The 16,830-nt window shown below is 47.8% G+C and overlaps 2 protein-coding genes across 3 annotated transcripts; both read left to right on the plus strand.

Moving 5' to 3' along the window:
- RBP5 (retinol binding protein 5) lies at positions 65-1,720 on the plus strand. The gene is made up of 4 exons (XM_021395755.1): positions 65-355; positions 597-775; positions 1,159-1,260; positions 1,560-1,720. Exons 1-4 carry the CDS (start codon positions 283-285, stop codon positions 1,611-1,613), a joined length of 408 nt encoding a protein of 135 aa, XP_021251430.1. The 5' UTR covers positions 65-282; the 3' UTR covers positions 1,614-1,720.
- Positions 3,967-14,033, plus strand: C1R (complement C1r). 2 transcript variants are annotated; one of them, XM_021395745.1, is made up of 12 exons: positions 3,967-4,491; positions 4,813-6,705; positions 7,465-7,693; positions 7,901-8,093; positions 8,273-8,416; positions 8,575-8,771; positions 9,260-9,407; positions 9,492-9,613; positions 10,239-10,317; positions 10,744-10,884; positions 12,448-12,522; positions 12,750-14,033. In XM_021395745.1, exons 2-12 carry the CDS (start codon positions 6,698-6,700, stop codon positions 13,550-13,552), a joined length of 2,139 nt encoding a protein of 712 aa, XP_021251420.1. In that variant the 5' UTR covers positions 3,967-4,491; positions 4,813-6,697; the 3' UTR covers positions 13,553-14,033. The 2 variants fall into 2 exon arrangements, with proteins under 2 accessions (XP_021251420.1, XP_021251415.1); XM_021395740.1 differs by having other exon boundaries at positions 3,967-6,705.

Raw genomic sequence — 16,830 nt, forward strand, 5'->3', positions numbered from 1 at the left:
GGCGGCTCCGCTGCGGCCCCGCCCCGCCACTGCAGCATGACGTCACGGGCCGGGGCTGCGGGAGCGGCGGCTCCGGCTGCGGGCGGGAGGCGGGCGGAGGGCGGGGGTGCTTTACCGCTCTCCCGCCCCGAGGCGGAGGTGCTGGAGCGGGGACGGGCCCGCCGGGACTCTTAGTTCGGCGAGGAGCCCGCAGCTCGCCGTGCCCGCCCCGCTCCGCTCCGCTCCGCGCTGGGCAGCTCTTTCCCGCTCCTCGCAGCCGCCAGCCGAGTGCTCTGTCCCGGGATGCTGCCCAACCTCAGCGGCTATTACCGCTTCGTCTCCCAGGAGAATATGGACAACTACCTGCGCGCGTTGGGTAACTCCTCCGTCCTCCTTCCTTCTTACTCCTTTTTGTCTCCAGAAATCTCAGCCCGCGGGACCTGGGAAGGGGAGGAAGGGTCTTGGGCAACCCTCCGGTCATTCTGTCTGAGACTGTCGCTTTTGGTGGGAGGGGGAGAGGAGGCATCCCTGGAGCTGGAGCCCCCTGCCCAGAGAGTGGAGGAACCCCGTGGAGGAGCCTGGGCAGCCCGCACGTCTCCCTCCATTTCATCCTCCAGATATCAACGTGGTCCTGCGCAAGGTGGTCTGCCTGCTGAAGCCTGACAAAGAGATCATCCACACAGGGGACCACATGGTCATCCGCACAATCACCTCCCTGCGGGACTACGTCATGGATTTTGACCTGGGGGTCCAGTTTGAGGAAGACCTGGGACCCGTAGATGGGCGCAAGTGCCAGGTGAGGATCCCCAGCGGAGCTGGATAATGGCGACTGGGATGAACCAGAACTTCAGGGACTTGCCTGGCTTTTAGTTCACGAGCAAGGTGAGAGCCCCACCCAGAGCTGGCCTGCCCCACAGGTCTATGGGCTCAGAGCCATGGGCTCTGTAAGGAAATCACTCCCAGTGAGGGAGGAAAGCAATACACAGCCAGACCTGGTGCTTTGGGATCCAGAAGGGTACTAGATCTTGCCACAAAGAGCATCTGTCCCAAGGAGCCACCTAAGAGACACCAACCATCTCAGGGACCACATTTGAAAATGTGACAGGAGCACTCAGTGTCATCACTGGAAGCCTGTATTGCTTTTGTTGGGTCCATGTCTTCCCCTCTGCTTTCTTTCAGACGACTGTCTTCTGGGAGGGCGACCAGCTGGTGTGTGAGCAGCTAGGGGAGAAGAGGAACCGCGGCTGGCGGCACTGGCTGGAGGGAGACCTGCTGCACCTGGTGAGGAGGGGGCCATGCAGCTCACCTGATGCCAAGCACAGTTAGTGGGTGGGGGGGGCACAGCGCAAGTGCTGTGAGCTGTTGGTGAGCCTGCGCAGCCTCCTTCCAGCTCCACTGAGGCTTCACCCCAGCTCCTCAGGGGCAATGGCCACTTCTCGTAAACATCCGCCACCAGAGTTCAAAAGTTAATGCTGCGCAGCGGCTGCTGCGGCCCGTTCCACCCTCAGGGTGACCTGCCAAGGCTCAGCCGGAGGACACAGGTCTGCAGCCTGAACTCCTCTTTCTCCTCCTTTCCCCAGCGCATGACGGCCGAAGACGAAGTCTGTGTTCAGGTCTTCCGGAAAGTGAAGTGACCACTGGCTGCTGGGACAGATGCCCAGGCTGTGGCCCCACTCTCCAGTGTGTGAACTGTCCCAGATTAAAGAAGCAAACTCGATGGCAGCGAGCCAGGCTCCCTGTAGCAGCGTGTTTTCTTCTGCCTCGATATGCGGCAGGATGGAAGAAGGCCTCCCGCGGCCGCGGTCAGGTCACGGCGGGCCAGGCCCCAAGAAGGGCGAGGCGGGGAGAGGGGACGGCTGGAGTGTGTCCAGGCGGCCAGGGTGGGCCGAGGCAGGGAGGAAGATGGGCCGCCGAGTGCACGGCGGCTCCTTTCAGAATAAGAGCTGGGTGGGAGGGAGGGAGGGAGGGAGTGAGGGGAGGCGGAGGCCATCCAGCCGCCCCACACTGCGAGTTTCTTGAGTTTCTTACGGATGGCTACAGGCACTTGCTGCTGCTGAGCCCGGACAGGCCCCTTCCTGGTCCACGTTGTTCTCTTCTCCTGCCTCCCCTCACTGTAGCAGCCCCAGCACAGTCCCTCGGCTCCCTCTGGAAAGCCGAATTTGGAGGCCCGAGTCAGCAAGGATAGCTGAGGCTGCCTCTTCTGAAACCACCAGTGCAAGGCCCCAGGTCCTGTTGCCTGCAGACATCATTTTTGTCTCAGGATTCTGAAATCTTCAAGCTATAGTGCAGAAATGGTTCTTCGAGGTCCAGGATTTTTGTGTGAAATCCAAGGGTTGGGGTGAGGTAGGAAGCCCCTTGTAGTTCATGTTCACTGCATTCCTGGGAAAGCCCAGTGAGAAAAGAAGGCTCTGTCTCTTCTCCAGGTGTAAGAAACCACTGTCTCTAGCCCCTGCACTCCACCTTGCTTTACTATCCTCCTTTGACTGTCACAGCTTCCCTGGTTCACAGCTCCCCTCCACAGTCAGAGACCAAGGGACAGAACCAAGGGACGTGAGGTCCCCTGAAAAGATGGGCAAAGACAGAGGTGTCCTTCAGTGAGGATACCAGATGGGATGTGCAAAAGGCCCCTGTGGGTTATTTCTGAAGGAAACTTGTGGGTGCCCCTGAACTACAGATTGAAGAGCTCTGTACTCAGAAATGTGTAGCTACTGACACTCAAAGAGCCAGGAGATAGGCAGATTTTGAAAACATAGGCTTGTTTCAAGCTGATTAAATGCATTTTTTTCCCTCCAGCAGCTCATCTAAAAAGTAGTACTTTCCAAAGAGCTTCTCAGAGAAATGAAAATATGACTGTGATGAGAAAAAGACTACTAAAGAACAAGCAGTATGCAAGGGGTAAGGTAGCTGCAGCTGTATCTGTAAGTGCTGACCTCTGGCTCTTCAAGGTTGTCTCTGAGGACATCACTGGCTGCAGCATCCTGTCAGTATCCACAGTGCAAAGGTGCCACTGGCTGGGATGTAACCAAACACATTGGGCAGTCATAACCAGGCCATCCAGGACATCATTTGTCTGCTCCATGTAGACCTCCATGAACCATTATTCCATCTATCAGGAGCCTCTACATTACCTCTGTTGTATTGTGAGGTTGTAAGAGCCAGGGCTTTGACTGATAGCAGCTGATGAGCTGATTGAACTGTTGCCCTCATCCCACTCTTCAGTACAAGGAGCCTTTCTGAGAGTTGATTCTGATCCCCAACACCGAGCTTGCTTCCCCATGTCCAAACTAATATCCTCCAGACTGTGTGATCGCCTAATTTCAGGTTCTGCACCAAAAGCTGGTGCACCTTCTTAACTTTGCTTTTCTGACCTATGTTCTGGCTTGGTGGTAGACAACTATTGCCTTCAAGTGGTTAACCATGACAGACTCTTAACTGGCATGCCAACCATCCACATAATTGCCAAAGAAGCCCCTGAGGTGATATGCTGAATAGGCTGAGTGGTTTGCTTCTGACTGCTTGCCAGCCATCCTGTACAGATGGCAGCATGTTTTATTAGGGAAGCATCCAGTTGTGCCAAACCACCAATAGGAATCAGACCCATTTGGTGTGGTCCACAGCCATAGTAATCATAAGGGGTAGTATTCCAGACTATTACAGTGTTTCAGGCACTATCTATCTACTATCACTAACAATTTACTGGTTGCTGCTCACCATTTCATACCAGGGGAGAAGATCCATTCCTTGAGTCCTGAGCCTTTTTTTGAAGTAGGTCACCTTCTCCACATAAACCAGAGCTGTAGGAGTGGCACAACATGTCTGAGAAAGTGATAAGCCATTTAATAGTACAGTGAAGCTGTGTAAAGCCCAAGCCCTAAGACTAGTGGCAGAGTGTCCCCAAAAGGCAATAAATGATCAAGTAGAGATATCTGAGCGTTGCTTAGTCAAAAAGAGTGTTTGAAGGTAAAGTGTCCAGGGAAAGCAGCTCAGTGTTAATGTGCGGCCGGTTGATTTTTACACAATTCTAGTTTTAGCAGCTACTTGGGCTTTCTTAATACCTTTAAGATAAATCACAAAGTTAGACTGTATGATTCTTAGCACTTTGTCAGCACTTAAGCATTAGCCAATTTGACACAATCAAATGCAGTGATTTAGTTAAAGGTTTGAGAATGGCAAGGTTCATTTGAAACTTACAGACAGGGTATTGGAGGGGAGGTTTCTAAACTCAGTTGCATGCTCAGGGACCTTCTCTCCTTGGGTGGATTACTCACCTTTACCTTTCATTGGCTCTCAGCAGATGATCTGTCCCAAAAAGGGCTCCTCTTCTTCGACATCTTTCAGCAGTGAACCTCAAGAAGCTTACTTTGAGAAGTGTCCCAGCTCAGAGAGACATCATGGATCACAGCCTGCTGCAGTCCTTGAGAGCTCAAGGGGCTCTTCACTTAGGGCCATTATTTATAGACAACAAGACAATTGACTTTAGCCTGCAAACTTTCCACTCTGGCCACAACTGAGGTGAGGCAGTCCTGGAACTCTCTCTTCCAGCCCTGTCATTTCAGTACTCTCCAGCTCGTACTGTCTTGGTACCTCTCAGATCAGACTGTGGCTCAAAGTGCCAGAATTCCAGTCAGAGGTAGGGAGTGCCTGCTCATCCCATCTCACTTCAGTCAAAGCACAATGGTAGCTTATCTTGAGATTGCAGAGTGGTTCGGGGGGCTGCACCACCACAACAGGTTAGCCTGAGTCTGCAGCCCTGCCTGTATGATTCTACTGTAAGAGAGGTGGAGTAGCTACAGGAGGCCTAACAGAGGTGTTCCTCTGTCTTTCTTGCTTCAGGCTTGAGGATGAAGTATCCAGCTCAATTTCTTTTCAGTGTGAGAGAGCGTCTGCACATCAGAGAATAATCTCATGCACGCTCCTAGGCTGCTGACCAGCTTTCTTTCCAATGACCTCCTGAACCACATTGTATTCAAAGCAGCAGAGAAATTACACAGAACATCTGAAGGGGGGCCCCAACCAACGGGAGCTCTGGAGCAGAACAAAAGGAAATCAAGTAGGTCTATGGGGCATGTATGGGAAGCGGGCTGCTCCAGACAGACACACCCCAAGGTGTTCACCCTTACTTTAGCAGCTGAAGTTCTTTCCCAGTGCCACGGATGGTGTTACCAGGCGAAAAAAAAAAGCAACAACAAAACATGGGAGATTTATCTCGAAAGTGCCTCTGGGAACTCCTAATAGTGCTTCTTGGATGTAAGATTCTTGTAAATGACACATTGAAATGATCAGCTTCCTTACAAATGATCCTAAATTACATCTGCCTATCCATCCTTTGCAAGTGAACACTCTCCCTTACCAGTGACCTGCTGGTAACAGGTCTCTCAGCAGTTTCTGGTGCTTCCCAGCTTCTTTCCAGATGTGGTGTGTCTAAGTAAAAGCTTCCCTTTGTGTGGGACTAAGTCAGAAGAACCCACTCTACCACAGCACAAAAGTGAGGCTGCCCAAATTCATACACTAGGAAGTACCAGTATAATATCCCCTGCTTAATCTTAATTCGGATGTTTGGGACCATGCATTGTTATTACAGAGGCACTAACTGCACATTTACGTGATCTTTTCCAGATAATTCAAAGACATTTTGGTGAACAGTTTTTCTAGTCCTCAGTGCACTTTCCTAAATATCCTGGAAAAGCTTTCATTAATTTATAAACACCATTTTCCTCTTCATTCAACATGTTTTTGAAGCTGTGGATTATTTCCTGTGATTTCAGTGCAAGAATCTCATTAGCTTCTCTGCATCCATAATTCAAAGGGAAAACACTAGAATGGTGACACACCAAAATCGGAAAGCTGTGAAATTTGGAAGTTTGTGAAGCTGAGTCCAAGGCTTGGGCACTGTTTTGATGAAAGCCAGAAATGTGTTTGCAGGTTGCTATCTTCTCTCACTTTTCCATTAAATAACAAATGCTTTTATCCATCTCGTTTCTCCTAAAAATGCTTCAGACAATTGCATGCAGCAAATAAGAGCCTTTGAAAAAAAGACTTGTTCTCAGAGTGCTTATAATTCTGTAGGCCTCTTCATTTTTATTAATGTCTGCTTAACTCAAAAGCCTGAGGTTTCTTTCTTTCCCCGAAGAAGCTCCCAATTCTCATCTCAATAAATAAATAAATGCATAAATGATCGGAAGCATTCTTCAGCAAATCAGAGCAGAGCAGAGGTGATTTTTTTGATGGTTTGATTTTCTAAAGTTCATACTTAAAAAATTGTAAAGGCTCAATTTCTGCGCTTCTCTCCCTACCAGAAATTTCCCCAAGACGGAGCAGGAGAGGCTGTAGGAGTGCATACTTAGGAGCTGCTGGAATGCAGTTCAAATCATCACCAAAGATCTCCGGTGACCGTTTTTTTCCACCTCCTTGCCCTCTTCTGTAGAAATGAAACTTTGCTTTTGCCTGGCTAGGGTTTAAGTGCCCCCCAAAGCCCTCCCTGGCCCCGGCCCCAAGGCCGGCGTCGGCGCGGAGCTGCAGCAGCTGGGCAGCAGAGGGCAGCAGGAGCCGTGCTGGAGGAGCCCGGTCCCGTAGCGGCTGCCCGCAGCCCGGCTCTGCCTCCCCACCCACTGCTCTCACCACCCACCGGCGGGGCCGGGCTGCGTGTAGCTCGGGGCAGTGCAGCTCGGGCTCGGACAGAACGGGTAGAAAGAGAGCAGCGGGCACCTCGGCCGAGCGCATGGAGATGTGAGTGTGGGGAACGGGGACGCACCGCCTTTCCGGGAGGGTGGTGGGCGATTAGACTCTTCCAGGGAGGTGAAGGCTTACCTCGTGCTTGCTATCCCTCCGAAAAACCTTTGCTAGGGCGAAGGAAGGAGGATCAACCAGGTGGATCTTTTCATGAGATCTGGGCAGTGAGAGTGTTTTGGAGGAGTACTGATTCCCATTTCCCAGAGAGGGAGAGGGAAAAGAAAGAGAAACAAATGAGAGCCAGTTTTTTTCAGGAGGAGGACTTGGGCATGACGGAGCAGAGGGTTACACTGGAGGCACCGCAAGATTGCTCCTTAGTAAACTGAGATTGAGGTCTTCAGAAACTGACCACATGGAATGAGGCAAAACCCTAAACTAGCAACGATCAGAAGTGACCCACTGGCCCAGAGCAAAGGGGAACCACGCTTACAGTGGTTCTGAGGAACGTAGCCCATAGCTGCTGGGAACAAACAGCCGCTGCCTGGGGAATTCACCCATGATCCCTCCAAGTGCTTGCCAGGTGAACAGATCTCTTTGGCTGGATCACAACACCTTGCTGGAGTTGGTCAGCGCTGATGTTTTCATTTCCGTGGTTCTACTTGTTCCTGAGTGATCCTAGCAAAAAGCGGGACCTGCAGCTAGGCCTCTCATGTTTGCATTTTGCTAGACAGTGTGCAAGCCACCTGTGAAGTCTCTCCCCTGATTTCGGATGACTGAGTTTTGTGCTGTGTCATAATGTACTTGCCGTGTTCGCAGGCACATTCCTTTTCTCCTATGGGCCATCCTCTTTTTTGGAGTGATCAGTTCCAGTCCAGTCCCAAGAAAGCTCTTTGGGGAGATCAGATCTCCAAACTATCCCAAGCCATACCCCAACAATAACATCAGCAGTTGGGATATCGTTGTTCCCAAAGGCTATGTGGTGAAGCTGACCTTCAGATATTTTGACCTGGAGCCATCTGAGACCTGTTTCTATGACTATGTTAAGGTATGTGGATAGATACCTGGGGCAGTGGGTGGCTGGAAATGGGCATGCTGCTCATTCACGAGGCTTCCTCTCACACTCTCCATGGAGGACAGGGAAGGAGCTAAAGATGGTAACGGGTGAAGCAGATGCCGGCAGTTTGTGGCTGAATAATAGTGATGCATAACTGACTGTTATGAGGCTACAGTGATTTCCCCTTAACCTTGACAGATCAGAGCAGACAAGAAGAGCTTGGGGCGATATTGTGGGCAGCTTGGGTCAACCACAGGCAATCACCCAGGAAGAAAAGAGTTTGTATCTAAGGGAAACAGGATGCATCTTTCATTTCACTCTGATTTCTCCAATGAAGACAATGGCATGGTCATTCCCTACAAGGGCTTCCTGGCCTATTATAAAGCTGTGGGTGAGTAGGAAATACTCTGTCATGCAGAAAGAAGCTTTGCAGGTCCAACTAATTTTCCTCCTTGACAGGCAAATCAAGAGAATCCTTGAGCAACGATACTGATCTCTGTATACTTTAGGAGTACAGCAGATAGGTTTGACGCTTTCCTCCTCTTACCCCAGCATCTCTTACCTCTTCAGATCTTGATGAATGTGATCCTAACAATGCTGCTGAGGATGGTGAGGGGCTTCGGTGCCAGCATATCTGTCACAACTATGTGGGTGGCTACTTTTGTTCTTGCCGACCTGGCTATCAGCTCCAAAGCGACTACCACTCTTGCAAAGGTAAACTGAAAGTCTGAAAGATTGGATGGACTATGGAGGATTCCAGAGCAGGAGCCCTTCGGCTGGGAAGGGTGGGAGAAGTGGTTTAGGAAGCAGTTAACGGGACAGCAGCTGGCACAGCCCCGTGTTGTGACCTTTGCTTTCTTCCTCTACACCAGTGGAGTGCAGCAGTGAGTTGTTCACGGAGGCATCTGGGTACCTGAGCAGTCCTGACTATCCCCACCCCTATCCTGAAGACCTCCAGTGTAACTACAGCATCCGTCTGGAAAAAGGCCTGTCTATCATCCTCAAGTTCTTGGAACCCTTTGAGATTGATGACCACCAGCAAGTCCGTTGTCCCTATGATCAGCTCAAGGTACTGGAAATTAGCAAATTCTCCTTCAAGCCCTGCTGCCAGGGCTGGACAGGAATTCTGCAATACCGCTACTAGCATGAGAAATACAGAATTAGTACAAAAAGAATGCCCCACTATGAAAAACTGAGCTGTTCCTTTGTCCCTCCCTCAGAAAATTTAACTACCGTTGTCCTGAGACCAGGAGGCTCTGGGTCACACACTTCTGTGAATGGAGCAAAAAAATCATCTTTCTTGAAGTTTTATGCCCTTTTGCTTTAATCTCAGGATTCAAATCGGTTGATAACTTCAACTCCCACAGTAAAGGAGGAGAGCTTGTGGTCGGTCACTCATTTGTTCTGATCTGACAGTGCAGCCGTCAGCAAAGATGGGTCAGACAGCCAGCCCGCCCATCATTAGGCACTTTGGCAAACTTGGTCTGGATTGAGATAGGGATACTGAAGCGAAGACATGTATGTTTCTGTCCCTGTGATACTTGATTTTGTCACCAGATTCAAGCACAAGGGAGAGAGATTGGTGAATTCTGTGGCAAGAAGTCACCTGGCAGCATAGAAACCAAAAGCAATGAGGTGGACATACTGTTCTTCACTGATGAATCAGGGTTCAGTCGTGGTTGGAAGATCCACTACACCTCAGAGAGTAAGATATTTCTTCCCCAAAGACTACTGCAGCCTATCTACACCATTTATTAATAACCACGGTCTTCATCCCCTTTTCTAACAGGAATACGGTGCCCGCAGCCTGTCCCACGGGATCAGTTTACCATCATCAGAGACCTGCAGCCTGTGTATCGATATCAAGACTATTTCATTGTCAGCTGCCAGACTGGCTATAACTTGATGAAGGTGAGAACCCTTCTCATCTCCCTTCAGCTGTATTCTGTCTTCTCTTCAGTCTGTGTCTTTCAACTTTCAGTACAGTTTTCTTCGGAGATTTCACTCCTGGCAATCTCTTGCAATTTCTGTCTTTCCTTGCATCTGTAGGCATTTTTTTCCCAGTGTTTTCTCTTTTCCTAGCCTCTTTCCTTGCACATTCTTTATCTCATGAAAAGGCAAGCCCCAGTAGATGAGAGAACAAAGATGCCAGGAAGAACTGGTAAACAAGTCTCTCTTTGAGAGGATATGAAATCAGACTTGAAGCAGAATATGCTACCTGCTTTCATGACCATCCTGCTGTCAGGACTCTGTACTGTCAGCACCTCAGACCTTTCACATTTTTGTGGTTGCTGGCCACTTACATTTTGGCTTGTTATGCATAATTTGTAGCCTGTAGCAAACACAAGATGGAAGGAAGGCAGCAAAGAGAGAGGCCGGCAACTGGAACACAGTGCTGTGAGGGAGCAGTAGAAAGACAGGCAGTTAGGATAATATTTTTGTGTGAGGGAAGGGAATTTGTGTGTTGTGTGAACGGAATATGAGGCTCCGTACAGCCAGCAATGGTTTTTTTTTTGTTTGTTTGTTTTCTGTGCAGGGCAACCAGAAGCTGCTGTCCTTCACTGCTGTCTGCCAGGCTGATGGGACATGGCATCAACCCATGCCCCACTGTGAAAGTGAGTGAGCTGAGTGCTGGAATTTTGCCCCTTGCTCTAGGTTATTCCCCCAAGTACACAGTGAGCTCAGCTCCTGTGGCTCAATTTGTCTTTGGCCATAGACTCATAGGTATGCTGACTGGAAGGACCTGTAAAGGCCTCCTTGGCCACTGTTAACTCTCATTACCCTTTTTGTTTCTAAAAACCTAAATGTTTTTCCTCCCTTACAAAAATGCATAAAGTATCACTAAGAAGTCAATACAAAGTAGTAGCATCTAAAAGCAAAAGATCCCAGTTCGGGATCCATTTTGGAAGAACCACTCTCTGCCCACTGTACTAATTGATTCTCACCATCCTTCATAACATGGCCACGATCCAAATCAAGCCTTAACCTACAGGTATTAAGGCTGTCTTTTACTCATTTCTTTTTTTCTCTCTTTTTTGTAGTTGTGAACTGTGGCAACCCTGCAGAACTGACTAATGGGATATTCAGTTATGTTAATGAACCTGCAAGCAACATCTACCAGTCAGTGATCACATACCAGTGCAATGAACCATATTATCACATTGTCACCGGAGCAGGAGGTGGTGAGTTCTGATCACACACAGATATTGAAATACTGAAATAAAAAGCCCACTAAGATCTCCAGTTATTATTGTCCTAATCTCTGCTCCCCAGTCTCGGGGCTCCTGTGAAGGCTTTCCAACCTTTTCTTGGCTCTGCAGCACAGGTCCTGAGGTTTGTTGCAATCCTGCTTCATTCCCAGTGTCCTTCAAATCCCTCCTCCAGGCTCTCCTTGACTTTTGTTGAAGGTTTAATTCATGATTCTCATGATAGTCATCGGTAGTCATTATTTTTTATTTCCTCTGGTGGATTTCATTCTTTCACCAAAATTTGAGGCACAATGCACCAATATGCTGCAACCCAATCACAGAAAGCCACATTGCTCCAGATGGCAGAAATAAACTCAAAATCCACTCCACTGTAATGCTGCTTACTCTCTATGGAATACTGTCCAACAGCAGAGACATCTAGAGGCTAAATAACATACATGCAGAAAAATCTGTGTTGCAAATTAGAAAAATTAAGGCAACATTCAAAACCATTCACTTGCCTTCTTTTTGCACCTGAGACGTGATTTGATGACACAGGAGTTTTGGTGACAAGAAAAACATAAGAAGTCCATGATTTCTTTGCCCTGGCTGTTCATTTCGCTTCCACAACAATGAATAAATATATAAATAAATACACTTGAATCCATTCCTGGATATGATTGGCAACACAGACCCATAAACAGTTCTGCAGCAAGCCTCAGAGTTGATACACTGGCACTGGAGGCAAGGAATATGCAGCTGAGGGGGTGCTTTAAGTTGATACTAATGTTGAATTTGACCATTTTTGCACCCACGTTCAACTCTTTGATAAAGAGTCAGCGCTCAGTCTGAACAGGTCAAAGTCAGGAGCAAGTAAATATCAGCACTAGCTCATGTAAAATTCTGATGGGAAAGCGTGAGTTTTCAAAGAGAACAGCAAAGAGTTTCTTGGAAATATTTAATACAGTATAAATTGTATAAAATATATTGATCGTATAAAAATTGTTTTTAGTCACCACCACTAACAACTTTCTGAGAAAAGCAGTGATTTTGGGGGTAGTGGAATTTGTGTTAAGAGGTGACCTGCAAGTTATGTGATGGGCAATACGGGTTCAGAAATAGATACTGAACATGTACAGTAACAGATTAATCTTTTTCCTGTTTCTGGGACAAAACACACTATCCTACACTCTGCAAACAACTGCAACCAGAGACTTGAATCTAAAATCCGCATATCTTCTTACCCTTCTTTGGGCTAAATAAAGTCAAACAGGGCTCTGCAAGCATGTGAAGTTACTATTCGCTCAGCTGACACTTTAGGCTTTTCTTCTGCAGAAGTGGTGCCTGAACTTTCCTGTTCTTCTCCTGGAACTGAGGCACTTCAAGATGTATGTGTCCCATATGGACGCATTCTAGATTATACTACAGACAGCTTTTCCTGAAAAAAGGTGCTTTTGGGATGGGAGGGCTGAGTGCAGCACGTGGGACTCCTTGGAGAGGGGAACCCTTCCATTCTTCCTGTGCCTGGGTCTCATTCACTCCCGTCTCATCCTACAGATAGATACACCTGCTCTCCTGAGGGAACCTGGGTGGATCGAGATGGCCAGGAGAGGATTCCTACCTGTTTGCCAGGTCAGTAAGAAACTCTGATATTGTCTGGTATTTACCAATCAATGCTTATCACCAGTACAAAGCAGGGACAACGTGCAGAGAGGAGAGTGAGAATAATGGTGTCAGTAAGGAAGGACAGGAAAATACATCCAGGAAGACAAAAATAAGGTGAACAGTGATGGTGTAGGAAAGAGAGAGACAAGCTGGGGCAATGAAGGATGTCATGATCTCCTTGCCTTTCTCCGCAGTGTGTGGGAAGCCGGACAAGCCTGTTGTTGAAGTCCAGAGGATTGTGGGTGGTGAGCGAGCAGGCAAGGGCAATTTCCCTTGGCAGGCTCTGACTCACATCCATGGACGTGGAGGTGGAGCACTCCTGAGTGATCGCTGGATCTTGACCGCTGCCCACACCATCTTCCCCAAAGGGTCAGCAAGGAACAATGTAAGCCTAGATGAGCTAACAAAGGAGGCTGACATTTACCTTGGCCACACCAATGTGGATGAGCTCCACAAGATGGGTACCCACCCTGTACGTAGGATCTTTGTCCATCCTGATTACAATCCTAACGATGAGCATAACTACAATGGAGACATAGCACTGCTGGAGCTGAAATACCCAGTAACCCTAGGCCCTACAGTACTCCCCATCTGTCTCCCAGATACTAGCAACACCACATTCTACATGGATGGGTACATGGGCTACGTGAGCGGCTTTGGTGTGGAAAAAAACTTTCTTTCAAATCATTTGAAATATGTGAAACTACCAGCTGTTTCTCACGAGAAATGCCAGGAATGGCTGGATACTAAGACTAGAGACAAACCTATGGTTTTCTCTGAGAATATGTTCTGCGCTGGCTTCCTCCGTCAGAAACGAGATACATGCCAGGGGGATAGTGGGAGTGTCTTCACAGTGTTAGATGTGGAAAGTGGTCGGTGGGTGGCTACAGGTATTGTTTCTTGGGGTATCGGCTGTGCCCAAGGTTATGGCTTCTACACCAAGATCCTCAACTATTTGGACTGGATCAAAGGGATAATAAAGGAGGATAGGCTCTAAATGTTCCTGTCCAGCTGAAGAATCACTGATATCATATAGATTTCCAGATACAGAAGATCATATCCAAAGCTTTTGTTGATGTCCTAAAGGCTTTTCAAACACAGAGACCATGTAACCTTAATCATGAGCATTTCTGAAAACCACTGTATTGTCTGATGAATTTTTGGTGGCACCATCAAAACTGAGCACAACTGCTGTCCTACCAGCAGTCTGTGGAAGGCCTTTGTAGGTGTTCTAGTTCTTCCAAATGAAGTCTTATTTTTGGATGAAGTCTTAATTATATCAGAGATGTCATGGCAGCAAACATACCATTGTCTGAAGTGCTGACAACATCATCAAACTACTGCAGTCTAATTTTGTAGGCCACATTGTGTGGAAAGTTTGCAGTGCAGCAAACCTTGAAGGATGTGCTGAGTACAGTGTGCATATGCCCATTGGCATCAGTGAAATTCTATGAATATTAAAATAATTGCTGGAGAAACCAAGTGTGTTATGTTTTTCTGTCTTTGTTTTATAACAACTATTATAAATTCCCCATAACTGAAAGCAACTTACAGACTATCTATAGAGTGATTGCTTTGTCTGCCACTAAAATACTTACAGTTGTGCAAGTGCAAGTGGGAGTTGCTCTCTTCTCAAAAAGCTGTTGTTACCCAGTCCGAAACTGTAGATGGCTTCAAGAGAGTCAAGAGTCAACTGTATAGTGCCACATTCAAAAGACAAGGAATACAACAATCAATATCGTGAAGAGAAGTTCCCAGGAATATTTACTGAACAGAATTTGACAGCAGATTTTTTTGTATGCTATGTGAAATAAAGCTCTAACTGCAGAACAGTAGCTCTAAAATGATTCTGACTCGGAGAGAAGAAGATGCCTCTAATGTTGTGGATATTCTCTGCAGTTGTCTCTTAAGTAATTTTTTTACTGCAGAACCTTCTTCTTGTGACAGAGGAACTCCGGGCATGAGATCATAGTTGCCTTCTTGCTCTGTTTTCAGAGCAAGACCTGTGATCCAGGTCCAGATCTCTGGTGTCAAGTTTTCTCATTTGCTTTCGAGTTAATATACCCTGAGCATTGATCTGTGAAATTGTATACCTGTTATAAACTCACTCATGACCTTCAGAAGTCAGAATTCTGTCATGTTTGCCAATTTTATGGGCAAAATGGAACAAAGGCATGTAAACATAAGATCACAGAATCATAGAATCATTAGGGTTGGAAAAGGTCACTAAGATTATCTACTCCAACCATCAACCCATCATCACCATGCCCCCTAAACCATGTCTCCCAGTGCCACATCTACCCTTTTCTTGAAAACCTCCAGGGACGGGTGACTCCACCACCTCCCTGGGCAGCCTGTGCCAGTGCTTCACCACTCTTTCTGAGAAGAATTTTTTCCTAATATCCAGTCTGAACCTCCCCTGGCACAACTTAAGGCCATTACTTCTTGTCCTATTGCTAGTTACCTGGGAAAGGAAGCTGACCCCCACCTCACCACAACCTTGCTTCAGGTAGCTGCAGAGAGCGATAAGGTCACCCCTGAGCCTCCTCTTCTCCAGATTGAACAATCCCAGCTCCCTCAGCCACTCTTCATAAAACTTTTGTTCCAGACCCTTCACCAGCTTTGTTGCCCTTCTCTGGACACGCTCCAGAACTGCAATGTCTTTCTTGTAGAGAGGGGCCCAAGACTGAACACAGTACTTGAGATGCAGCCTCACCAGAGCCAAGTACAGAGGGATGATCACCTCCCTGGTAGTCCTGCTGACTGCTCTATTTGTGATACCAGACAGGATGCCGTCAGCCTTCTTGGCCACCTGGGCACACTGCTGAATCATGTTTAGCTGGCTGTTGACTAAGATGACTAGATGCGCAGGAGCAATGAATTAACCCCAGTCTCTGGGGAGAGAAGGGAGACTGAGGCATATGCAGTTAAGGAGTATTCCATATTCCAGAAACAGAATTTCTGGGATGCTCTGTGAGTTCAGGTGTCAAAAACAACAAAATATTCAACTCTTCAGTCATTGTAAAAATTAGGAAAAAATACTGAGAAGCCATCATAAATATCTCCTGCTTTGCGGTAAGCTAGGAAAATTTGGGAATCTGGCAAGGAAGATAGACAATTTGCCCCCAGTCTCTGTAGAAAGCATGTCCAACTCCTGGCGCCACATAGGACCACCCAAAAATCAGACCATATGTCTGAGAGCAGTGTTCAAATGCTCCTTGAACTCCTGCAGCTTGGGGCCGTGCCCCCTGCCTGGGGAGTCTTTTCCAGGGCCCCACCACCCTCTGGTGCAGAACCTTTTCGTAACCCCCAGCTGCCCCTCCCCTGACACAGCTCCATGCCGTTCCCTCGGGCCCTGTTGCTGTCACCAGAGAGAAGAGCTCAGCACTGCCCCTCCACTCCCTGTGAGGAGCTGCAGCCGCCATGAGGCCTCCCCTCATCCTCCTCTGTGTTGAACTAGGGGACTTCATCTGCTCCTCCAGACCCTTCACCATCTTTGTAGCCCTCCTTTGGATTCTCTCTAATAGTTTTTTGTGGTCCCCAAAACTGCACACAGTACTCAAGGTGAGGCTGCACTAAGCAGAGCAGAGTGGGACAATCCCTTTTCCTTCTCCCACTCTCAATGCTGGGCCTGATGCACTCTGGGGTATGGTTGGCCCTTTTGGCTGCCAGGGCATGCAGCTGACTCCGATTCAATCTGAAGTCAACCGGATTCCACAGATGGGCTAAAACTGCAGCCCTAACTGTCCAGGAGGAATAATTCCCTTTTGCACTCCAAAAGATGAAAGCTGAGATGAGCCCACATACAATAGCAACATGGAAGAATGACTATATAACTTAACACTAGATTAAAGTTGGCACATACAGTTACACGAATAAAAATCATTCAACATCCTGTAGGTCACAGGAATGTGGTATAAAACCTTTGGTTACAAGCCCAACAACAAAATAGCATTTTCCTTTTTACACATACTTAGAAATGGAAAGTGCTTGAACTGAGTGCTGGAGTCTACATGAAGTCACCCAGGAGATGCACACATCTTCCTCACCATTTCCTAGACTTTCAGAAAAATTTAAGCTGCAAGAGAAAATACCCAGTCAAATATTCTGCTGATGGTAGGACTAGCTTGGGAGCTTCAGGGTCTTGCCTGGGCAAGCTCTGAAGATATTGAGTAACAGAGGTTCCCTAGTCTTCTGTGGCACATGTTCCAGTGCCCCTTGTCTCGTCTCTCTTCACTTTTTTGAAGAGTCTGCTGTCTAATCCTCCTTTAGGTA

This window comes from Numida meleagris, chromosome 1 (genome assembly GCF_002078875.1).
Source record: "Numida meleagris isolate 19003 breed g44 Domestic line chromosome 1, NumMel1.0, whole genome shotgun sequence".
NCBI classification, from domain to species: Eukaryota; Metazoa; Chordata; class Aves; order Galliformes; family Numididae; genus Numida; species Numida meleagris.